This window comes from Pholcus phalangioides, unplaced genomic scaffold (genome assembly GCF_987345545.1).
Source record: "Pholcus phalangioides strain wild (caught in Gottingen) unplaced genomic scaffold, Ppha-v1.0 ptg000011l_1, whole genome shotgun sequence".
NCBI classification, from domain to species: domain Eukaryota; kingdom Metazoa; phylum Arthropoda; class Arachnida; order Araneae; family Pholcidae; genus Pholcus; species Pholcus phalangioides.
This window is the reverse complement of record NW_028301604.1, coordinates 43563678-43582571: the sequence shown is the minus strand read 5'-3', so window position 1 is coordinate 43582571 and position 18894 is coordinate 43563678. Positions and strand designations below refer to the sequence as shown.

The 18894-nt window shown below is 39.2% G+C and overlaps 1 protein-coding gene across 3 annotated transcripts in view; it reads left to right on the top strand.

Annotated features, from left to right (window-relative positions):
• The window catches only part of LOC149080456 (uncharacterized), a 1573269-nt gene that overhangs the window by 1366657 nt on the left and 187718 nt on the right, over positions 1-18894 (top strand). For all 3 annotated transcript variants that reach the window (XM_089239569.1, XM_089239571.1, XM_089239572.1), the window contains one exon: positions 4763-4978. In XM_089239569.1, the coding sequence (XP_089095695.1) occupies positions 4763-4978 (216 nt within the window). The remainder of the gene's footprint in view (positions 1-4762; positions 4979-18894) is intronic.

Below are 18894 nucleotides of genomic sequence, written 5' to 3'. Positions count from 1 at the left end.
ATTCCAGTTCTTGTATTTTGTCAAATTTAATGGGGGTATTCTGACTTTTTTCTTCTTTTTTTCAACTAACTGCCACTCATTTGTGTTAGTGGGATCTGGATCATTTGTATTTTCTTTTTCAACATTTTTACTTATTGACTTTCCATTAGCCCTGTTGGGCAAACAATTATCAGGTTGCTGAGATGGGCCAGCCACCTGATCATCTGCTATGAGTTTTGTTTTTTCTTGTTGAGTGTTTTGGGAAGCCTGGGATTCATCCGCAGTCCGTGTTTCCTTTTCAACAATTACCTTTTCGTTGACAATAATGTCAGGAGTTACTTTAGTTTTCATTTTACTTCGCGTCCCTATCGGATATTTTTCGTCATCCCTACACTTACTTAAATACAATCCACATTTCTGGAAATCACGATTGTATAATTTTTTCATACTACAAAGAATTTCGGTACTAATTATTTTATCAGACGCAGCATCTTTTGAATTTTCGTAGTCTCCAACTAATTTTATAATGGTACGTAAGATACCATTAGTTTCACATTCACTATCAATTTCACATAGCCATTCACTGAACTTATTATGATTTATGAACTCGTGAATAATTGGATCCAGTTCATAAAAAATAAACTCTATAGTGTCCTGAAGAGGTAGCTTTTCATCATCTACAGTTTCTTTGATCTTATCAATTATGTTACTAACATTTAACTTATCATTATTTAGCAATACACTATGCGCAAAGCATACCATCATCTTATTTTTACCAACCATGGTTCGCGACATTTGCACTACTATTCACAGATGAAACTCGGCCAAAAAGAAAATGACAACAGAAGCAGCACTTACCATTTTGTCGCCGCTAATACAGTTATCCATTCATCTAGCCGATATATATCCAATAGGCACTAAATGTCTCGGACGTGGAATCCAAGGTATCAAAATTTGCAGAAATACGTTGGTCTCGTTAAGACCTTCCCGCGCAAACACTTTTCACCGTTACAATCTCCTAGTCACCCCGAAACACACACACACGGGCGTCACTGCCGTCCCCACGCAAGCTTGACCTCTGCTTCTTGCGATGTATATAACTCAGCACTCAAGTTGACAGCACTGCCCACGCACATCCGCTCTCTCCCTGATTTAGCCTCAGAAATTTCATTCCGATTTTCTATCTGAACTTTTTTTCCTGACCATCAACAGATATAATTTTTTTTTAAATAGGAGAAAATATTTTTTTCCTTAACTTTTTTTGTCTCACGGGGTTTCCCAAAATTATAATTATGATTAATTTCCATTAATTAGAAATTTAATTAATTGGAAATTTACTTTAATTACAAACAAAAACCTGCTAAATCCATGTCCAATTTTTTGAAACTTCAAAAATATGTTATTTAAATAGCCAGTCACCACATATAAAAAAAATTGTGCGATTTGGTCACGAATTGTAAGAACTGTCAAAAATGGGTTAACGTGTAGGCTGTCTTTCTTCAACTCCGAATAAATTTGAAACGGCAAATATTGTTACAGAAAATTAAATAATTTAATTACATGAATATTTTTATTAGTATATACAGTAAAACCTCTCTTTTGCGGACACTGACAGGACAAAAAAATTCGTCCGTGAAAGAGGACTGTGACCGTTAATTAGGGGTTCGAAATACATACTTTTATATGTTATACAACTGTAAATTATTATTTGACCGTAAAAGAGTGTGACCGCATCTGAGGGGTGTTGGTTAAGAGGGGTTTTACTGCAATGCAACTTATGAGCACGAATTTGCATGCTACCTGCAGCCAACTTCAGCTTGGCGAAAATAATTTGGCCAATCCCGAGAGAGAGAGAGAGAGTGTCACGTGACATTAAAAAATAAAAAAAACCCCGGCTGCTACCCAAGTTGTCACCGGACGTCAATAAAAACATTTTTTGGAAGTCATAAAATGTCTCAAACATGACGTGATAAAATGGTCATTATGTCCATTTTGGAGACGTCAAAAATGACAATTTGCAAATAGTTTGATTTTCAGAAGATAGATGGCGCTATTCGAAGAGACGGTTAATTAAAAAAAAAAAAAAGAAGAAGAAGAAGTATGACTTCCTGGTACAGGTCGGATTCGAGCCCAGTAAGTACTAAGAGGTATTGTATCTAGGAGGTAATGGCCCAGTCCGTTCGAAGATTGTCCCTATGTATCTCAGGCGTCGCCTCTACCAATCGCGCTATCGTAGCAGTAACCATTCGGTGTTATTTTATGAAGACTTTAAAGGTACTAATTAGTTATATTACAATTATAGAAGAGTTGATCCACTTTGCCCAAGAATATTTAGAAGACACCAACGAATAAGGCAAATACACAAACAAAAAGTAATAAAAGTCTTAATGCATTTCAACACCAATGGGTGCCGTCTTCAGAGGAAAAATTTAACCACTAGTTTCGCTGACCGAGTTTCCCATTTGGGTTGAATACCAAATCTTCACGCTTAATATTATATATAAATATATATTACAATTACCGTTAAGTAGTCTCTTGCTAAGTTTAGCCGATGGCAGTTATTTTTTCGTTTTTTTTATTTTTTTATCCTTGAGAAATATAGTAATATAATTATAAATATAATTATTTGCGTTATTTATAATTACGAAAAAAAAATTTTAAAAAATCCATTTTTCTCGTTCAATGTACACGTCAAAGAATTCGTTGCATCTTTTTCAATTGTTGATAGATTTCAGATTCTCTGGTCTTCCATAAAAAACATAGTATGGATGCAATTATAATTTAACGTGTTGATAAATTTATGTGAACAATTTCTCATTGAAAAATTTTACATTTCCATTGAAACAAAATCACAATTAGAAGTACTTCATTTATCTTGTGACAACCCAAGTAGTCGCCTGACGTCAAATATGACGTGAAAATTTGGTCATTTTCTCTGAATGACGTCAGTCAAAAAAATAATCACGTCATTTCAAAGTCATTTAATGACCACGAACAATAAAGGTCATTAAATGACGTGATACTTGATGACCTTAATGAAATGACGTGATATTAAATGGCGTAAATGATTTTCCGTCATAAAAATCACGAATTTCTTTCGAATTGAAAAATTCTGTTCCGGATGAAAATATCAAAATTATCCGAAATGTTTGTTAATTAACCTTCAGAGGGTATTTCAAAATTACCCTATGCCTATTCGTTACTGGTTGTCACAAGATAAATGAAGTACTTTTAATTGCGATTTTGTTTGAATGGAAATGTAAAATTTTTCAATGAGTAATTGTGCTCATATAAATTTATCAACACGTTATATAAATTATAATTGCATCCATATCGTTTTTTACGGAAGATCAGAGAATCTGTGAAATCTGTCAACAATTGAAAAAGATGCAACGAATTCTTTGACATTGAACTAAGAAAATGAATTTTTTTTTATCTTTTTTTTCGATAACGATAAATAACGCAAATAAGTATATTTATAATTATATTCCTATATTTTTCAAGGATAAGAAAATAAAAGAAAACGAAAAAATAATTGCCATCGGCTACTTAGCAGGATTACAATATTACTAATCAGTACTTTTAGTCTTCATAAAATAACATCGGGTGGTTACTGCTACGATATCGCGATGGGTGGAGGCATAGCATGAGTAAATAAGGACAGTCCGCGAACGGACTAGGCTCGAGTACGACCTGCGCCAGAAAGTCGATATTTTTCCCGTCTCTTCGAATAGCGCCATCTACCTTCTGAAAGTTCAACTATTTTCAACTTTTTCCAAAATGGACATAATGACCATTTTATCACATCATGTTTGAGACATTTTATGACTTCCAAAAAACGTTTTTATTGACGTCAGGTGACAACTTGGGAACCGGTAACGAATAGGCCTAGAGTAATTTTGAAACACCTTCTGAAGGTTCCTTAACAAACATTTCGGATAATTTTGATATTTTCATCCGGAACAGAATTTTTTAGTTCGAAAGAAATTCGTGATTTTTATGACACAAAATCATTAACGCCATTTAATATCACGTCATTTCATGACCTTCATTAGCCATGAAGGTCATGAAAAGACCTGATATTTCATTAAGGTCATCAAGTATCACGTCATTTCCTGACCTTTATTGTTCGTGTTCATTAAATGACTTTGAAATGACGTGATTATTTTTTGGCTGACGTCATTCAGAGAAAATGACCAAATTTTCACGTCATATTTGACGTCAGGTGACTACTTGGGTAACAGCAGTGTGTGTTCCACGCGAAATTCTACAGTTGCTGATAAGATCAACCGCAGCAACCGAGCCATAGTGTACAGTTAGCCTAAAGGCTCAGTAACTTTTTCCTTCACTACAACAAATGGCAGCAGTAGCGAGAGATTTTGATCTTTTTTTCTAAGCCGGATGTATGGAGAAAACACAGTACTTTTTTTTGGGTATTATCCAGAACGGATATTTGTAAAAAAATTAAAATGAGCTGATATAATATATATATATATATATAAACTGTACCTGAGAAAGCTACAATCTCTTCTATGCAATAGCTCAATATACTGTGTGTGTGTGTGTGTGTGTGTGTGTATATATATATATATATATATACACACAGTATATTGAGCTATTGCATAGAAGAGATTGTGGCTTTCTCAGGTACAGTTTACGGAACGAAAAATTTTTTTAGACATAAACATATGAAATTCTTATTTAAAATGCAAGTTATTATCTATTCACACTAAATTTATTAAAACACTAATCATGTATTATTCATGTTTTAAAAAAATTCAAGGGTTTACCCGGCTTAAAAGGATCTCCTGGTAAAGAAGGAAGTTCAGGTGACCCAGGAATAGCAGGACAAACTGGCTCTCGAGGACTGTTTGGAGATACTGGTAAACCTGGTGCTACAGGATCATCTGGGCTTCCTGGTCCTCCTGGATCTCTTGGACAGCCATTCGGTTATGAAGCCAACGCTATAGCAGCTCAATTAAGTGCAGGCAAAATGAAGGCGAGTTGTTTATATCTTATATGCATAAATAGAGATGTTGTACATCAGTGTTTACAAATTCTCGACATTTTGGGAATTTTTCATTGGAATCATTTTGGAAGAATTCCCGAAATTCTTTTATTATTATTATTTATTCTTTCTCATCTATTTTCAAAGATAATTAATTAAAGATAAGAATATATAAAAACAATATTGAACAGAGTACAAGTAAGAGTACAACGAAAAAGAGAAATGACGCGTGATGATTTTATTATATTGAGTTTCACAATAAGTAACTTAATTCTGAACTTTATTCAAAAATATACACAAACGAAAATACATTTTAACACCTATCTAATAAATATAATAACGCTGTTGCTAAAAAAACATATAATTACTAATTCCTTTAGGCCTGCTGGAAGGACTTTTCAGTCCCTTTAAGCTGCAAAGTGTTTATATTATACATTTATGTGTTTGTTATAGCGGAGTGACGACTTAAATGAAGTGCCATAAGTTTCAATATGCAATATTGCGAAAATCATATAAATTTAAAATAATATAACATTTATTAAAATATGAACCAAAATTAAAATATATTAATAAAATTTATGGATTGCAAAAGAAAAAGTAATAAAGAGTTTTTTTACCTTTTTTGAGGTCTTATTACTTAACTTTTTGTGGTAAAATACACTAGAACACATTGATTAATACCAGTCATTTTTAATTTAGGCTAATCAGAGCAATTGTTAGAATAGTTAGCTTTTCTCCGTAACAACTATTGCACATTAATTTTACATATACATGAAATTTAATTTTAGTGATTTAATTCTTCATCAGTAATTCGTGATACAACTACTAAGTAACATAAGATATCCTGTCGAACACAGAACAGGATCCCCTTTTGCCTTGAAGAGGACCCTGGACAAGAAAAAGTAAACATTAGAAGACCTCAACTTTGGAAAGAATGTCTGGTTTTTCAACAAAGATATTTCGTTTAAATTTGGATTCGTAAATTAGTGGGGGCCCATGAAGAAATCAGGTCTAGCTTGAACAGTCCCTAACGTTTGAAAAACCGTAGTTGGCAAATGAACTTCGTCAGCGTAACTTTCGTTACTTAAACTGTTCTCACTGTTCCGTTTTGATACATAGGCTTTTATGGTGACTTAAGCACATGGCAATGCTGTTAATAAGCTCATAAAAACAATCTGTTCCTCTTAAACTTTTTCATGGTGACGAGTTAACCGAAATTAACGACGAGTAAACGAAGGTTTAATATGAAAGCTGGAAGAGCCTGAAGAAAAACGACGACTTAACCGGAGTGACCACTTATTAGGATAACGACTTAGGTTTTACTGCATTGTTATTTGTGTGATATGCTTATATGTGATATTCAGAAAATAACTCCAAGAATAACCAAGTTATTTAGAAATATCGAATTCAGATTTATGTAAAAAAAAATTCCATACGTTAAATGTCGAAAGGAGAAAAAGGGGCCTACGTAGGCAACCTCGTTAGTAATGCATCTGTAAAGGATATTTCCATAAGTTTTAGTTAAAGTCGGGCCTTCGGACTGTGACGTCACTAACTGTCCTGAGGATTTGTATGCAGGAGATTGCGAAACAAGTCGCGTGTATGTTACTTGTTTAAAGTCCAACATTCTTGCCAGCCTTAAAAAATCCGTTTAATGCAATACTCTCATCTATAATAATTTGCCGGTTCTCAAACTCTTAATTAACATCAACTTATATTGTTGTTTTCTTTCCACGTAAACCAAGTAAACCAAGGTTTTATGAAAACATTTGAAGCGTAAGCGAACGACAGAAGCACAGACTCCCGTTGAATTAAAAATATATACGATTGTCTAATCTTCCTATTTACAGTGTTATTCACTGCGTTTCTCCCATCCCAGCTGACGACAAAAAACATTTCAATAGCTCAATTTCGGCTCTCTTTGAAAGTAAAAAGACAGAACATTCTACTACGCAGGTTTTCTGAATACGACGGTGGGGGGGGGGGGGGGGGGGAGTATTCTCCAATTTTAACGACACCTGCCATATGAGAAAGAATCTTCTGCGACAAAGATGCTTTTATTGGCGCCGCCAGGGCTTTGGTGAGAGTGATTTACAAACATATATTCGGGCAGCCAGCTGTCTATGCTATCAAAAGGTGAATGAAAGAAGAAACGAGAACGAATGACGGCATCAACCATTAATGTTAATTAAAGCCCTCTGGGCGCTAGCTTTTATAAGAAAAGCAAAAATATTGAACAATCTGCACAAACACGCTAATGGCTTCACGCGCACTCGCTAAGCAGGTGGCGAAGAGAGATGAAGGGGGCATGGGCCGCTACTACAGCTGCGATTGGGACCCCAGCTCACCAAATATGGTCATGGTGTTTGGTCTATAGTTAACCATCTGGGGGGGGGGGGATAGAAACAGTGTAAGCGGATATGGACGAATGGATGAATTCGATTACAATATGATTTTTTTTTAACTTGTTTGGGAACCGAAAAATCAAACTCTCATTTGGTGAGCATTGCAGTGAAAAATTGCAAATTAAAAATTTATAACGAAAATATTTTCGCACTACTTCTACACAGAGGCCCAAAAACGAGTAATACATCGGGAGGGGAACCATGATTATCAGAAGTCGCGTATATGTGTGATTGAAGGGCGTATGCCATAAACGGTGTGAGATGCGTTACATTATAATATAGGTACTAATAAATTACTAGGGGGGTGTGTGGACGTAAGTAGTCGAAGTCTCACGTTATGTCTATGCTTCTACGGAAAATCGACCCTCGGTTTATGAACTTATTGCATGTAATTCGTTCCGGAAATCCGTTCGTGAACCCAGTTGTTCAAAACAGAAATAGTTTTTATTTTTTCTCATAGGAATCAATGTAAAATTCATTAATTCGTTTCAAGGACTCCGAATATTTTTAGTGTGAACTTTCACAGCAATACTTTGCGCTCAAGTGCATAGGAGCCATTCAAGTATTACGTAGGCAATTTTGTAGCCATTTTGCCCCCCTCCCCTCCTTGTCAGCAAAAGTAAGCAAAACTCTGACCCCCTCTCCTCCTTGTCAGCAAAATTTCGTCAGCACTGCCCCCTACCTCCTAACACATATTTGTAGGAATCAGAAACGTACGCGGGAGGGGGGACATGGGGGGGGGCTCGCGTGCCTTCCCCAGACGAAAAATATATATTTTTAATGTAAAAAATATTTCTTAAAAAAATTAAAATTTCGTAAGAAAATACCTTTATATGTAATTATAGTCGATTTCCCTCTGTTAATTTCAATGGTATTTGAAGGGTAAGAACTCAAAATTTCTCTTTAAGAAATTCATTGCGACCCACCCTTTAAGCCATATATGGTTATATGATGGCCCTGAAGGTTATGTGATGTGGCTTGCTCCCTCAAACCCAATTTCGTAAAAATTAACTAAGCGGCACATTTTTACAGATCGCTTAAATGACCCGTGGCACAATTGCAGAGCATTTAAGTGACCTGTTTTCAGATCACTGAAGTAGGCCCGTGGCACATTCAAAGATCACTTAAGTAACCCGCGACACAGTTCCAGAACACTTAAACGATCCGTGGCACATTTAGAGATACTTTGAGTGACATGTGGCAAAATTTTAAAGCACTTAAGCGGCCCCCCGTTGCGGTTCTACATCTACATCACTCAAGTTAACCACGGAACATTCCCAGATTCCTTAAGTGATCCCCGGCATAATTACCGGTCATTTGAGTGATGCGTTGCACAGTTCCAGAGCACTTGAAGGATCTGTGAAACATTTAGAGATCACTAAAGTGGCTCTGTAGGGGACTTATCAATAGGGTGAATGTTAGTTCAGAGGTGCCCACAATAACTATCGAAAGGTTTTTTTCTGTCTTTGGCGCACCGAATGTGCCATTAGAATATTTCATGTCTTCATAAAGGGTGGTTGATGACGTAAGCATCATCAAAACCCCCCTCTCCCTTGTCATCAAAAGTCAGCAAATCGGAAACCCCCCCCCATCGATGCTGACGTAATACTTGAATGACCCCATAGCGTAAAACCGATTGAAATCATTAGGCCCATGCCACATGGGGTGTTGGTTGATTGCGCTCACTACAGTTTCCAAACGACTGTAGTACATAGTCGAAGCAACAGTATTTTTGATCAGCAATGCCGCGCATGCGCACCGGCAACACCACTACTTGTTCCTATTTTGCACGCAGGCACACTACTTGGTTCATTACTTTTATAACCACTTGCGTTTTTCTGGCGACTGTTGGTTGGCGCCAACATATTTCCTGGTTAAGTTTAACAATACATTTATTAAATTCTACATAGAACGCATAACCCCAGTTGGTGTAGTGGCTCTGTGAGGATTCGAATACCACTCAGGTCAGCTGTCCCTTTTTTCCCTCCCTTTCATCTTTATTTCTTGATTTATTTATTTATTTACACATCTCAACAGGCTGAGCCCAATTACAGAGATGGGAAACACACGGACATAACAATACAAAAATACAAGTAATGAAAATTAATAGAAAAGGAAATAATAATAATTCATCGAATTTACAAGTTAAAAATAAAATCAACAAACTTAAAAAACAAAAATATATACGCGCAACGGAAGCACATATTGGGAATTCAGCATGAGGAAGACAAATGAGAAAAAAAGAAAATATATATACAAATTCATAAAGCACCTAGTAGAACATGGAATCCTTGTGAAAAATATCTGGGAATTCACCCGTATTGTAATTTTTGCATGCTCGCAAAATTGGTGAAGCATTTAAAATGTTCGTGCGTGTATTTAAGCTAACAAAGTAAAATTTTTGTCGTCAGTACTTTTGCTTATTGTCCAAAATTTTTTAGTCAGCTATCCACTGTCAGTGTTTTTGAGAGTAACCGTTATGTCCCATTAATATTTTTTTCTGCTTGGGGTCATTCAAGTATTACGTCAGCATCGAGGAGGGAGGGGGTTTCGGATTTGCTTACTTTTGATGACAAAGTGGGGAGGGGGTTTGAAGGATGCTTACGTCATCAACCACCCCTTTCTGAAGATATGAAGTATTCTAAGCTGCTGACGAAATTTTGCTGACGGGGGGGTCAGGGTTTTGCTGACAAGGGGGGGGGAGAGGGTCAAAAATGTCTGAAAATCTGTTTACGTAATACTTGAATGGCCCCTTCCAGATAAAATGAGTCAAACTTATGTGAATTGCTTCAAAATGGTAATTGAGTTATGCGGAAAAGATTTTATGCCCCCCGAAGTTGATGGTGACTTTGAAACTTCCATATACAAAACTGCGAGGGAAGTATGGCCCAACGGTAGCATCTCATTGGCTGTCCGTTTCATCTCACCCAAGCGTGGTACCGAAAAATTCAAGAATGTGGTCTCGGTGTGGATTATAAAGATGCTAATTCTGAGAAGTCTCAGTGGCTTAGCTTGTATTTCGGCTTGTCATTTTTGAAAGATGTTTTTGACGCGTTCGTAGACCTCATGTCGGACCAACCTACAGGAAAAAATATAGAGAAATTCGCAGACTATACGACGGACAATTACACAGCAGAGAACTAAATTTTCACTAACAAATATGGGCAACTCCCCGTGTGACTTCAAAACGCACCACCAATGAAACGAATCGTTGCATTCACGGTATAATGACAGTTTTTTAAATCTCATTCCAAACATTGTTTTTCAGAAAGTTTTTTATTACTTCATATTTATTCATCATATAGAAATTCATGTTTGAAAAACAGTGGGCAAATTAGCAAAATTTTTAATCAAAAATATAAGAAATGAAAAGTATTTATTGAAAATCTTAAACTCTATAACCGAAAAGAAATATCCAGGATATAATTCCTGATAGGTGTAGCTTTTCATTACAAACAAGTGATAATTTTATTCATTACATTAATTGAGCATTAATTTCTCTTTTATTTTTATCCACGCAGTATTTTTATCAACTGAAATTTTCAAATCGTAATTTCCTGGCCGATACTAAAATGTGTAACCGTGATCATATTTGATCAATTGTATAAAAATTGTATTATTATTTAAAGAAATACTGTACATATAATGAATTGTGGCGTTTGAATTGTGAGTCTGTGCTTCACATCGTCCTCCAAATATTGGGAGAAAAGCTATGCTTGTTTCCGGGGGGGGGGGGGAACGCCAATAATACAAAAATTTCCCTTTTATGCTTATATTGTCATAACCGGCGTGGTACGGATCGGATTTTCGATAAGCATGAGTAGATAGTACAGCCAACACCCCCTATAGATAAGATCTTATCTATGAGTGGTGACGACTTCGCCCTCGTGAAATTTCGTCGATTCGCAGATGCAGCTTTTCGATTTCTGACAACAAACGTTCCTCGGTAAAATTCGCGGAAGAGTTAGAACAGGCACTTACCGCTTGTGGTGCATGACGCGTTCGACGATGTCGGCTACTTTGTCCAACGTAAGTGGTGTGACCGCAGCCAGGATAGGTTGTACGGATGTCGGTAAATGCTGGAGAAGCAGTTCCACCATGAGTTCGTCCGGTACGCTGTGTGATTCTGCACGACGTCGCATAAAGGTCTGGACACACATATCCGCACCGTGCCAGGACCGTAGCTCGGGCGTCAGTTGGCCGTGGCTCGGCTCATTCCTCTTCAGACCACACCTTTCCGTGTGTTGCCCGTGTCGCTGCCGTATGCTGACTACGAAGCTGTGTCGATTGCTTCAAGTCTTTAACGCAGCCGGTTCGGTATAATCAAAATGTTCAGTAAATTAATTAACAAGAGTGATTTGGATATAATAACCCTAGCGTAAATTAACAATAATTAATTGTTCTAAACATTTCTGTAAATAATCTATACATGTATATAACTTTTTTATTTTGGATTGATCTCCGATAGATTTTTTGTATGTGACAAACCCACAAAAAAGGATAGGATCTATTTAATGCAGCTGAAAATAAAAAGACGGCCATTTGCTTAGTTTGACTATATGCATTCTTGTTTATAGTTTGGAGAGAGGAGATTATTTATGGAGTGATAAAAATGGAGAGAGAGGAAAAAAAAGTCATATAGAAATTAAAACAATCTGTGGGGGAGAACGGTACTCTCTTCCTCACCTACACACTCGTGTTTTTTTTTATTCAGAGTCAACGGCCATCATAAATATAATCATCTGTAGGGGAAGGTGGTGTCAAATTCCGATAACACCTCGGAGAAGTGTATCTCAGCTCAGTAGGAGCATATTATACGAAAGAGCGAGCATATCTTTTACTCTGTGTGTGTGTGTGTGTGTGTTCGCGGAATCTTCTAAACTGAAAATTGGCTCCTCTGCAGATGGCAAATGGATATTAAAATCAATAATAATTGGGGTGTTTATTTTGCCGGGGCTTGATTCAATGATAAAGCCTCACCAGTATTCGATAGTAATTTAAAGCACTCATTGCCAAAGTCCCAGTCGCTGAAACACCTTTGTCAGATATTTAGCACAAAGGTTTAGCAATGAAATATTTCGCGGGTTTCTTAAGTTATCCAGAAATGAGTCTCGATCCTCCAAAATTATCTAAAAAGAAGTGGCACGTGCCGCTTAAGTGATCTGCAAGCGTGCCGCGGGCCACTCGAGAGATCTGGAAATGTGCCACTAACCACTCAAATAGGGTAATCTGCAAATGTATCACGATCCACTTAAGTGAACTGGAGGTGTGCCGTTAGTCGCTGAAGTGATTTTGAAATGTGCTTGAGACCACTCGAGAGCCTTGTTTTGTTTTTTGTTGTCACGGGCCACATCAAATGCTTCCGAGGGCCGCATTTGGAGCACAGGACATGGGTTAAGCATTTATGGCTTAACATGTTGCATCTGATGTGAGTATCAAATTTAAAATGTCTCCTATATTTTCCCATAAGAAAAACCCCAAAAATTTTCGAACCGTTTTCTATTTATATATATAATTTATGTTAAAACCAAAACAATGATTCATTTATAGAGCATCGGAAATTAAACCCATTCAGTTTTCCAAGTTTACATTATTATTTTAACAAAAATCTCCCCGGCAAAATTTCGTTATATGCTATGTGAAACATAATTTTAAACTTTGTTTTCCCATCAAAGTTGTGAAAATGTTTATCCATATGTTTTCTACATATTACGCTAGTACCACAGAAGCGGGGCCATGTGCGTCCAAACAATTTCGGGGCACGAAAAATGTTTAGGACACCCCCTCTCTTTTAACAAGATTTCATATATTTTGTGGGAAGAGGTAATCAGAAATACCCCCATACAAAAAAAAATAACTACACAAATGTGAATTAACACAAAAATTAATGGAGGAAATTTTAAACTAATGTGAGAAACCGTTTCCAAAATTAATGAAAACTTTTGAATCGATGGATTGAAAATAATTGAAAGAAATTATTTCAGTACCAATGGAAATTCAGAATTAATGAAAGAAATAATTTCGGAATAGATTAAAATTTAGAATTAACGGAAGAAATAATTCCAGAACTATTGAAAATTCAGAATTAATAAAAGTAATAATGCAGAAATTCATTAAAATCAAGAAATAAATGGAATTAATAATTCAGCAATTGATGAAAATTGAGAAGCGACATAAAATAAATGAGCTCTCTCCTCTTTTATAAAAAAAATCTGCGCTCTCTCTCTCTCCCGAGACCGCACCGTCACCGTAAAAATATAAAATAAACTAGTTGGTGACGGTGCGGACGCGGTGCGGTGACGGTGCTCGGCTACGGTGCGGATATGTGTGAACGGCTGCATTGCTTAGCAAAGAATTATTCTTTGACCGTGTGATGACCTACACTCGGCCGACGCACGTGCCAGGACCGTAGACGTCAGTTGGCCGTGGCTTGGCTCGTTCCTCTTCAGACCACATTTTTCCGTGTGTTGCCCGTGTCACTGCCGTATGCTCACTACGGAGCTGTGTCGATTGCTTCAAGTCTTTAACGCAGCCGGTTCGGTATAATCAAGATGTTCAGTAAATTAATTAACAAGAGTGATTTGGAAATAATAGCCCTAGCGTAAATTAACAATAATTAATTGTTCTAAACATTTCTGTAATCGCGCCGCATTTGGAGCACAGGACATGGGTTAAGCATTTATGGCCTAACATGTTGCGTCTGATGTGAGTACCAAATTTAAAATGTCTCCTATATTTTCACATAAGAAAAAACCCAAAAATTTTCGAACCGTTTTCCATTTAATTTATGTTAAAACCAAAACAATGATTCATTTATACAGCATCGAAATCAAACCCAGTTAGTGTTCCAAGTTTACATTATTTTATATTTTGACAAAAATCTCCCCGGCAAAATTTCGTTATATGCTATCAAACATAATTTTAAACTTTATTTTCCCATCAAAGTTGTGAAAATGTTTACCCATATGTTTTCTACATATTACGCTAGTGCCACAGAACTGGGGCCAGGTGCATCTAAACAATTTCGGGGCACGAAAAATATGTTTAGGACATCCCCTCCCTTTAACAAGATTTCATATATTTTGTGGAGAGGAGGGAATCGACATACTGAATATACACGAACGCTAAGAAATACCCCCATACAAAAAAAAAAATAACTACACAAATGTGAATTAACACAAAAATTAATGGAGGTAATTTTGAACTAATGTGAGAAACCATTTTCGAAATTAAGGAAAACTTTAGAATCGATGGATTAAAAATAATTGAAAGAAATTATTTCAGTACCAATGAAAATTATAATTAACAAAAGAAATAATTTTGGAATTACTGAAAATTCAGAATTAATGAAAATAACAATTTCAGAATTGAAGAAAATCAAGAAATAGATAGAATAAATAGTTCCGCAATTGATGAATATTGAGAAGCGAAAGAAAATAAAAATTAGCTCTTTTATAAAAAAATATATGTGCTCTCTCTCTCCCGAGACCGCATCGTCACCGTAAAAATATAAAATTAACTACTCGGTGACGGTGTGGACGCGGTGCGGTGACCGTGCTCGGCTACGGTGCGGAGATGCGTGAACGGCTGCATTGCTTAGCAAAGAATTATTCTTTGACCGTGTGATGACCTACACTCAGCCGACACACGTGTCGGGTACGATGCGGATATGTGTGTTCAGACCTTAGTGCGCAAAAGTTCACTTGGGTGGCAATCACCAAGTTGCCCCCCCCCCCCCAGTGAGAAGTTTCCGTACCTCTTTCTGCGACAATTCACCACTGCGCTTGATTAATTCCGATTTCACGTGTCCGTAAGGATCTGTTGCTGCTGGATTCGTGATGGCATAGTGGATGATGGAAGCTTTTTCCGGTGGTAGATGGGCCAATATGTAGTTGAATTTTGTGGGGCTGCCCGTTACCGGTTTCGGAATCCCAAGTTCGAAAGTTGATTCGCAAATCAGGAACCTCAGTGTAGGATTGGCGAAGTTGTACGGTGGTATCTTTACCGCTGCAACGTCCGTTAGGGGCCGTTCAAGTATATAACGTAAGCAAAGTTTTAGCCATTTTTGACCCCCCCCCCCATCAGCAAAAGTAAGCAAAACTCTAACCCCCACCTTGTCAGCAAAATTTCGTCATCACTGCCCCCTACCTATTAACGCATAATGGTAGGATCAGAAACGTACGCGGGAGGAAGGGCATAGGAGGCTCGTGCACCTCCCTCCCCCCAGACGAAAAAAAAAATTTTTAATTCAAAAAATATTTTTTTAAAAATTAAAGATTCGGAAGAAAATCCCTTTATATGTTATTATAATCGATTTCTGTTAATTTCAATGCTATTTCAAGGGTAACAATTCAAAATTTTTCTTTAAATTCATTGCAACCTACCCTTTGAGCCATATATGGTAAACCCTTGATCCGCAGACCAAATGTGGTCCTGAAGGTTATCTGATCTGGCTTGCTCCCCTCAAACCTAATTTTGTAAAAACGAACTAAGCGGCACATTGAAAAATCGCCTAAATGACCAGTGGCAAAATTCCAGAGCATTGAAGTGGCCCGTGGCACATTTTCAGATCACTGAGATCACTTTCACATTCAAAGATCATCTATGTAACCCGCGACACAGTTACAGAACACTTAAACGATCCGTGGCATATTTAGAGATCCCTTGAGTGACATGTGGCACAGTTTTAGAGCACTTAAGCGGCCCCCACAGTGCGGTTCTACATCACTCAAGTTACCCATGGAACATTCCCAGATTACTCAAGTGATCCGTGGCGTAATTACGGATCATTTGAGTGATACGTTGCACAGTTCCAGAGCACTTAAGCAGCCAGGACACATTTCCAGAGCACTTAAGCGTCCCGGAAACATTTCCAGAGCACTTAAGCGTAAGCCATAGCTGATCTCAGTCGGCCTAACATCAAGCCCTCCACGTATGACGGAAGGACATCGTGGTCGATCTACAAGACCCAGTTTGAGATGATTGCCTCTGCGAACGGATGGGACTGTGTATTCAAGGCCTTCAACCTAGCCGCCGCTCTACGAGGTGAAACTGCCGAGGTTCTACAGACGCTTGCAGCCGAGGACCTATCTAGCTATGCAGCCTTGACGAATGCGCTCGAGCTGAGGTTCGGCGAAAATTACCTCAAGGCCTTCCACATGCTGCAACTGAAGACCAGGCAGCAGAAAGCGGGAGAGACATTACAAGAACTGGCCATGACATTGAAAGGCTCTCACAGTTGGCGTATCCCAATTGCCCGCCGGACATCAAGGATGGACTGACCCTGCAGTGCTTCGTCGACTCCGTCAAGGACCCCGATATCCAGCAGGCGCTGCGTCTGGACGAGTACAAGGACGTGAGAAGTGCTCTTGTCTACGCCATGAAGTACGAGGTAGTCCGTCAAGCTTCGAGGGGAGAGCACCGAGTGGCCCGAAGCTCTGTTGCGGAGGATGCCAGGGCGGCCATCATCAGAGAGTTGAAAGATCTCCTGAAGGGTGCCAAGAACAATCTTGGGACCCAGAAAGACAAGTCGTTGGGAAGCTGAAAAGGCCACCTGCGGAGCGCACGCTCAGTCACAGCTACCGGTACGAAAGATGCGCCATGCCGAGTGTACCACATCTCACAGCTGCATGGAGGAGTCCACGTAAGAGGCGAGATTGATGGACTGTCGTGCAGAATGGTCATCGACACCGGAACCAACGTGAGCATCGTCAGGACGGACCTGGCTCGGAAATTCCAGCAACGACTTCTCTATGTACCACCATCGCTGACGCTGCAGACAGTCACAGGACAGAAAATGACTGTACGAGGAAAATTGAGAGTCTCACTGAAGTTCGCTACGGTCACCTATCGACACACTGTCTTCATGTCAGATATAAGGGATCCGTGTCATCGGAGTGGACTTTTTGAGGAGATACGGATTTTCCTTAGACACGAGGAGCGACCAGTTACACACGCCGAAGGAACGTATCGCCCTACTCGAATGTGGTCGTAACGAAGTACCTCCAAGGAAAGTGATGGACATTCCAGAAGCAGAAAAAGAGTGCATCGCCGATGCAGAGAAGACCAATGGCAGGACCGGAACTGTGCTCTCACGAGGGTCAGATGGCACGAAGAGGACGATGCAGCCCCGTAAAGAAAAAGCACATGGAGATGCCGACGCCCTGACGAGAGGACCGGGTCCACAGAACCGTCGTCGTTGCCCCAAGGCAGAGAAGTACGAACCGGTGAAACCTCTAGTGAGACAGATAACATCTCAAGTCTCAAGTGACGATCCTTGGAGTGACGAGAACACCAGGAAAGTCCAGGAAGTCCCAACTAGAAGATCCCGACATACGACCGATCATGGAGTTGAAGGAATCCACCGGGGGTTAACCAACGAGACAAGATGTTGCCTCTTCCAGTCCGACGACCAAGAGATACTGGGCACTATGGGACTCTCTGGAGATGAGAGATGGCGTGCTGTGCACCGCAAATGGGAGTCGGAGGATGGAAAGACGTTCCGGTGGCAACTCGTCCTGCCAAGGAGCCGTATGAAAGAATTGCACGAAAGCCCAACCGGTGGACATTTCAGCGTGATTAAGACTCTCCAGAAGGTCCGTGAACGATTCTGTTGGGACAAATCCAGGGCCGATGTGCACGAGTGGTGCAAGAATTGTGACGCTTGCGCCGCCCGCAAAGGAATCGCCCCGAACATCCTGCGACCGCTACCGAGGACCGCCCACGAGAGCACCGGATACTCGCCATCGCTGATAGGACAGGACCTTCGCAAGCCAGGTGATCTGATGTTTCGGTGACCGATAGATGCTGCTCTTCTACCGGTAGAACACGTCCAGGGACTCCAGGAGCACCTCGAGGACATGCATCGAATTGCCAGAAGCAGGATCAACATCGGCCTCGAAAAGAAGAAGAACCACTACGATGTGAGGGCCACGACTCATGACTTAAAGGAAGGAGACCTTGTCTGGCTCTGGAACCCGAAGCGCCGGAAAGGACTGTGCCCGAAACTTCAGACGTCATGGGAAGGACCCTACAGTGTCTTGAAGAGACTGAACGACGTCGTAGCTCGGATCCAGAAGACGCCATCCTCGAAGTGCAAGGTGGTCCACTTCAACAGATTGGCCTCTTACCACAGTGACAAGCCACCGAACTGAATTGTCGGGACGAACAATTCTAAGAGAGGGGCAATGTTACGATCTGTAGGCGATAGATGGCGCGATTTGTTCGATGGCTCTCAGAAATATCGAAATCAGTTGGTACCGGTTTCGGTCTAGCGCAGCGGCATGCGATTGGCGGAGAATTGGTGGGAACATCCTAGAAAGTCCCGCCCCTCCAGACAGTGGTCCAACCCCTCCGTACGGTGGCGCCACTAAATTGGAAACTGTAAAATAGAATGTTGTGGAATGTTCTTTTTCTCGAAGTTTCTCCTGGGTTATAAATACCGTGGCGCTCACAAGATGGCAGGCTCTAAGAGACTCGAATAGAGAGATTCGATGAACAGTC